The sequence below is a fragment of the Ahaetulla prasina genome, chromosome 7 (assembly GCF_028640845.1).
Source record: "Ahaetulla prasina isolate Xishuangbanna chromosome 7, ASM2864084v1, whole genome shotgun sequence".
Taxonomy (NCBI): Eukaryota; Metazoa; Chordata; class Lepidosauria; order Squamata; family Colubridae; genus Ahaetulla; species Ahaetulla prasina.
This window is the reverse complement of record NC_080545.1, coordinates 99,825,668-99,831,761: the sequence shown is the minus strand read 5'-3', so window position 1 is coordinate 99,831,761 and position 6,094 is coordinate 99,825,668. Positions and strand designations below refer to the sequence as shown.

The following is a 6,094-nucleotide window of genomic DNA, read 5'->3' as shown; positions in this document are numbered from 1 at the left end:
ACAACATTTACAACACAATTGATGATCAATATATCAATATAAATCATAAGGATTGCCAGCAACAAGTTACAGTCATACAGTCATAAGTGGGAGGAGATTGGTGATGGGAACGATGAAACGATTAATAGTAGTGCAGATTCAGTAAATAGTCTGACAGTGTTGAGGGAATTATTTGTTTAGCAGAGTGATGGCCTTCGGGAAAAAACTGTTCTTGTGTCTAGTTGTTCTGGTGTGCAGTGCTCTATAGCGTCGTTTTGAGGGTAGGAGTTGAAACAGTTTATATCCAGGATGTGAGGGATCTGTAAATATTTTCACGGCCCTCTTCTTGATTCGTGCAGTATACAGGTCCTCAATGGAAGGCAAGTTGGTAGCAATTATTTTTTCTGCAGTTCTAATTATCCTCTGAAGTCTGTGTTTTTCTTGCTGGGTTGCAGAACCGAACCAGACAGTTATAGAGGTGCAAATGACAGACTCAATAATTCCTCTGTAGAATTGGATCAGCAGCTCCTTGGGCAGTTTGAGCTTACTGCGCAACAGGCGAATGCAATCAAAGCTGTGGAAATATGAGAGACTGCGGGTATCCTGCGAAATAGTTTTCCTTTTCCCTTTGCAAACTAGATTATATCCCCTGCCGTCTTTCGTCCTAACTTGAGTCTGCTTGCCTGTCATCTCCCAGAATTCCACATTCAAGGTGAATGGCTGCTAGGAATCCTGGGAGTTGAAGTCCCCGCAGTTGGATGTGAGCAGGGTCCAGGTTGGCATGGATGAATGGTGTCTTTTTTTTAATGCTGATTTTTTCGGCCAAGTGAAACAGCGCTGGCATCAATAAGATATTAAACCTTCATCTCACCTTTAAGTCTGGCCAAAGCCATACCTTCATCAGTGGTTTAACAGATTCTTTTTTAACAGATTAACAGAGGTGGAAGGGACCTTGTAGGCAGTGGTGGGATTCAGCCAGTTCGCACTACTTCGGGAGAACCGGTTGTTAACTGTCTGAGCAGTTTGCAAACTGGTTGTTGGAAGAAATCATTAGGGCAGAGAACCGGTTGCTAAATTACTTGAATCCCACCACTGCTTGTAGGCCATCTACTCTAATCCCCTGCCCAAGCAGGAAACCCTACATTATTTCTGACATATTGACAAATTAACAGAATTGGAAGGGACCTCGTGGGCCATCTAGTCCAACCCCCCATCCAGGCAGGGTCTCCTAGATGACCTACAAGGTCCAGTCTCTTTTTGAAAGCTTCCAGGGATGAAGCTCCCACAACTTCTGAAGGCAACTTCTGTTCCATGGGTTGATTGCTCTCAGTGCCAGAAAATTCCTCCTTATTTCTAGATTGAATCTCCTTGTTCATTTTCCATCCATTGTTCCTTGTTTGGCCTTCGGGTGCTTTGGAAAATTTACATATTTGTTTTATTTACATATATATGAAATTTTCCGGCTCCCCTTTGAGATGAAAGGGCTTCGGTGAGGCTTCGTAAATCAATAAATAGGAGGGGAATAGAAGGTGATGGTAAATCTCTGCGTGAAATTAAAATAAAGAGAGAAAGGCACACTTATTTTCCTGCAAGCATTCTTGACTCATTAAGTCGTCTGACTCAAGCCAAAAGACAATAATAAATTAAAGAGTATAATTGCACTCAGCATGTATTCAAGCGTGGGATTGACTGACACAAGTTGGAACAAATTCCTACAGAAGAGCCTATAGCGAAGGGATCTTGGCACCATCAGCATTCCCAAAGCATTCCCACATCCGAGAGCCATTTCTGCCTTCATCTTGCCTGCAACCATTATTTGGATTTATTTCGTTTGATTTGTTTTATCCTGCCTTTATTATTTTTATGAACAACTCAAAGTGGCAAACATATCTAATGTTTCTCCTCCTCCTGTTTCCCCACAACAACAACCCTGTGAGGTCGGTTGGGATGAGAGAGAGGGATTGGCATAAAGTCACCCAGATGGCTTTCGTGCCTAAGGTGGAACTAGAACTCACCGTCTCCTGGTGATTGGCCCAAAGTCACCAAGTTGGCTTTCATGACTAAGATGGGACTAGAACTCACCTTCTCCTGGTGATTGGCCCAAAATCATCCAATTGGTTTCCATGTTTAGGGTGGAACTAGAAGTCACCATCTCCTGGTGATTGGCCCAAAGTCATCCAACTGACTTTCACGTCTAAGGTGGGACTAGAACTCATGATCTTCTGGTGATTGGCCCAAAGTCACCCAGCCAGCTTTCATTGCTAAGGTAGGACTAGAACTCACTGTCTCCTGGTGGTTGGCCCAAACTCAGCAGCCAGCTCTTTTCCATAAGGGTAGGGGGGGATGAACTAGAACTCACCATCCCCCAGTTTCTAGCTTTTTTCTTGTGTGTGTAGTCTTTCCCCCCCATCCTTTTTAGAATGCTATTTTCCTTCAAACAGCATTTCTAAAATCGGAAACTATCTAATAACCTCTTTTTCTTCTAACTTCTTCACGTGCACGCTTTGAATAAGCTTCATTCTTCAGGGACCCTGACTTGTGAATGAACAGACTGGGGCCCTAACTGCAGTGAGGCAGCTGGAGGTCATCCATCTCATGATCAGTTAATATTGTTCTCCTCAATCTGATGTTCTCCAGAACGGTTGGCAGCTTCTCGCTGAAAACCAGTAGTAACCCCCGGTCCCATGAAGACGTGGGATGGAATCCAGAAACTGTTAATCTCCTTCGGGCCTGACCCAAACCAGATTAGCAGGTTCCTCATGCTATGGGTGTGGACCCTTCAGTAGAAGATTTCCACAGTTGACTTTGCTCCAATGGAATCAAGGCCCGGGTGTTGTCTTCTTGTAGCAAGATGCCAGAACATCTCTGGAAACCAGCCAGTAGAAACAACTCTACCTTTGGGCCAAGTGAAGGGAAGCATTTCTTCGCCACCGACAAGAGCAACCGGTCGCAGAAGACGGATCGGCGAGTTGGTGGGGCAGAAGAAGACACCATGTCCTCTCTGACGGAACAAGAAATTGCTGAGTTCAAGGAAGCCTTCATGCTCTTTGACCGGAATGGAGATGGGACCATCACCACCAGAGAACTCGGGACGGTCTTGAGGTCCTTGGGACAAAACCCCACCGAAGCTGAGCTGAGGGAGATTGTCCACAAGCTGGAAACTCACAAAAATGGGACCATCGACTTTCCGGGGTTCTTGAACCTGATGGAAAAGGAAGTCAAGAACCGAGATTGTCAGGAGATCCGGAAAGCCTTCCAGGTCTTTGACAAAGATGGCAACGGTTACATCAGCGCCGCGGAGCTGAGGCACATTATGACCAACCTCGGGGAGAAGTTGTCCCACGAAGAAGTCGAGGAGATGTTGAAGGTGGCGGACCTGGATGGAGACGGGCAGATGAATTACGAGGAATTCCTCAGGATGATGACCAGCAAGTGAAGAGGTCTACCGTACCAAGCCATGGAGATCTTGGCCTCCGAGATCGAACTAATTTATGATTTCTTTTGGCCATGTGCCTCCTCCATGACGTGGCCTGGTGAGGAGGACAGCTAAGAGTGGGACGTGATCAATGGTGGGAACCTCCATCCGACTTGGGGATGTCAACTGAACTTCAGTTGTGGTGATTTGTGGATTTTTCTGGGCTTCCCATCTTTTGGGAATCAAACGATATTCTCAAAAGGATACCAAGAGACCAGGATTGTCTTCTTCCAGAGAAGCTAATTTGGAAATACAGGGAGTTTTCTGCAGAAAATTGTCCCCCCAGTTGCTCTGACATAAGTAATTTAACTCTAGCAAGTCAAATAAACTTCTAATTGCTTTTATCCTAATGAATTCTCAGTCCTCCCTTATTATCGTGTTGCTCTGAGACAGGATCTTGGGTTTTTTTACAGATGGTTTTTGGTGCTGCCTTGATTCACATGTGATATGTAAACGCTGGAATTTTGTGGGGGGAGTGCGGGGGGGGAGGGGAGGGAAACGGGACAGATTGATTTGGGTCAAGGACTACCTATACAACACACAGCCCTTTCTACAGTATCAAATGTTAATGTAGTTTTTTTTTTTTTTTAATGAAAGCAAATTATTTTGATTTTCATCTCGGACAGCTTACATTTGGGGTATTTTATGAATTTTATGGGTCAAATTTGACGGTTTTAAATTTTCGGCCATTTATAGAATATGTTATTTTAATTTTTGTTTTAATTTGTATATTGTACTGTTTTTTAATCTGGCTGTACACCGCCCTGAGTCCTTCGGGAGAAGGGCGGTATAAAAATCTAAATAATAAATAAATAAAAAATAAATAATAAATAAACATTTACTTGCGCAAGCTTTTTAGCTCAGTGGTCACCAACCGGTAGTCTGTGGACGCGAGAAAATGTTGGTGGTCTGCAGCGCACCAGAGAATGGAAGACAGAGAAAGAGACAGAATGAAAGAGAGAGAGAGAGAATGAGAGAGAGAAAGAGAAAGAATGGGTTGGAGAAAGAGAAAGGGGGGGAGAGAGAGAAAGAGTGGGAGAGAAAGAGAGAGGGGGAAGAGAGAGAGAGGGAAGGGGAGAGAAAGAGAGAGGAGGGAGAGTGCCTGAAGGAGCCCATTCCATCACTGGGAGTCCAGGCGCTTCAGCAAGCGTTATGCGAGATTTAAAATTATGAACTTGGTGGTCCCTGAAGTCCAAAAGGTCAGGGACCCCCGTTTTAGCTATAATTCCACATGCAAACACAAATACATTTGCAGAGAGAGAGAGAAAGAAGAAAGGGGGGGAGGAAAGGAGGAAGGAAGGAAGGGACCGAGGAAGGAAGGGAAGGAAGGAAGGAAGGAAGGAAGGAAGGAAGGAAGGAAGGAAGGAAGGAAGGAAGGAAAGGAGGAAGAAAGGAAGGAAAGAAGGAAGGAGGAAAGAAAGAAAGAAGGAAGAAGGGAGGGAGGGAGGGAGGGAGGAAGGAAGGGAAGGAGGGAGAGAGGATGGATGGATGGAAGGAAGGAAGGAAGGAAGGAAAGAAAAAAGGAAGGAAGGAAGAAAGGAAAAAAGGAAGGAAGGAAGGAAGGAAGGAAGGAAGGAAGGAAGAAATCATTAACTGACAGGTGAACCTACTAACCGCAAGGCTCCAGGATTCTGCCATCAGGAAAATGTAAGAGCGATTGAACAAATAAGTTGCAAGACCTCAACTTACGACCACCACTGGGCGCAGCATTTCTATGGCTAAGTGAGACAGCTGTTAAGTGAGTTTCCCCCCATTTTTCCAACATTTCTCGCCACCGTCGTTAAGCGAATGGCTGCAGTTGTTTAGTAACACGGCCATTAAGTGAATCTGCCCCTCCGCCCCCGTGGACTTTGATTGTCGGAAGGCTGCAAAAAAGGGATCACATGACCAGGGACGCTGCAGAGGTCATCCATGTGAACCCGTTCCAAATTTTGATCACGTCATCCCGGGGATAGTGCAAGGGTCATAAAGAGAAAAACTGGTCCTAAGCCACTTTTTCAGGCCATTGTAACTTCTAACGGTCACTAAATGAATGGTTGCAAGTCAAGGACTGCCTGAATGTCTGGATAAAAGCAGGAGAGAGAGGGAGAAAGAGAGAGGGAGAGAGGGAGAGAGAGATGCCCTTGGCCAGAAGGAAATTCAATGTAGAGAAAAATGAAGTCTTACACTTAGGCAAGAAAAACCAAAAGGACACATATATAAACTGGGCCTCTGGTGGCTCAACAGACTAATGCAGTCTGTTATTAACAGCAGCTGCTTGCAGTTACTGCAGGTTCAAGTCCCACCAGGCCCAAGGTTGACTCAGCCTTCCATCCTTTATAAGGTAGGTAAAATGAGGACCCAGATTGTTGGGGGCAATAAGTTGACTTTGTATATAATATACAAATGGATGAAGACTATTGCTTAACACAATGTAAGCCGCCCTGAGTCTTTGGAGAAGGGCGGGATATAAATGCAAATAAATAAAAAAAAACTGGGGGAAACCAGGCTTAATAGCGGTAACTGTGAGAGGGATCTTGGAGTCTTAGTGGACAACTAGCTAAATATGAGCCAGCAGTGTCCAGCAGCAACTAAAAAAGCCAACACAATCCTAAATTGCATGAACAGAGGGATACAATCAAGATCAAGGGAGGTCCTAAT

At 44.8% G+C, this 6,094-nt stretch overlaps 1 protein-coding gene across 1 annotated transcript; it reads left to right on the top strand.

Moving 5' to 3' along the window:
• The first annotated feature begins 2,784 nt into the window (after positions 1-2,784).
• On the top strand, positions 2,785-3,804 carry CALML3 (calmodulin like 3). The gene has a single exon (XM_058190619.1). It carries the CDS (start codon positions 2,831-2,833, stop codon positions 3,413-3,415), a length of 585 nt encoding a protein of 194 aa, XP_058046602.1. The 5' UTR covers positions 2,785-2,830; the 3' UTR covers positions 3,416-3,804.
• The last annotated feature ends 2,290 nt before the right edge of the window (positions 3,805-6,094 follow it).

Coding starts and splice junctions, on each gene's coding strand:
- CALML3 (XM_058190619.1), top strand. CDS start 2,831: ATGCCAGAACATCTCTGGAAACCAGCCAGTAGAAACAACTCTACCTTT.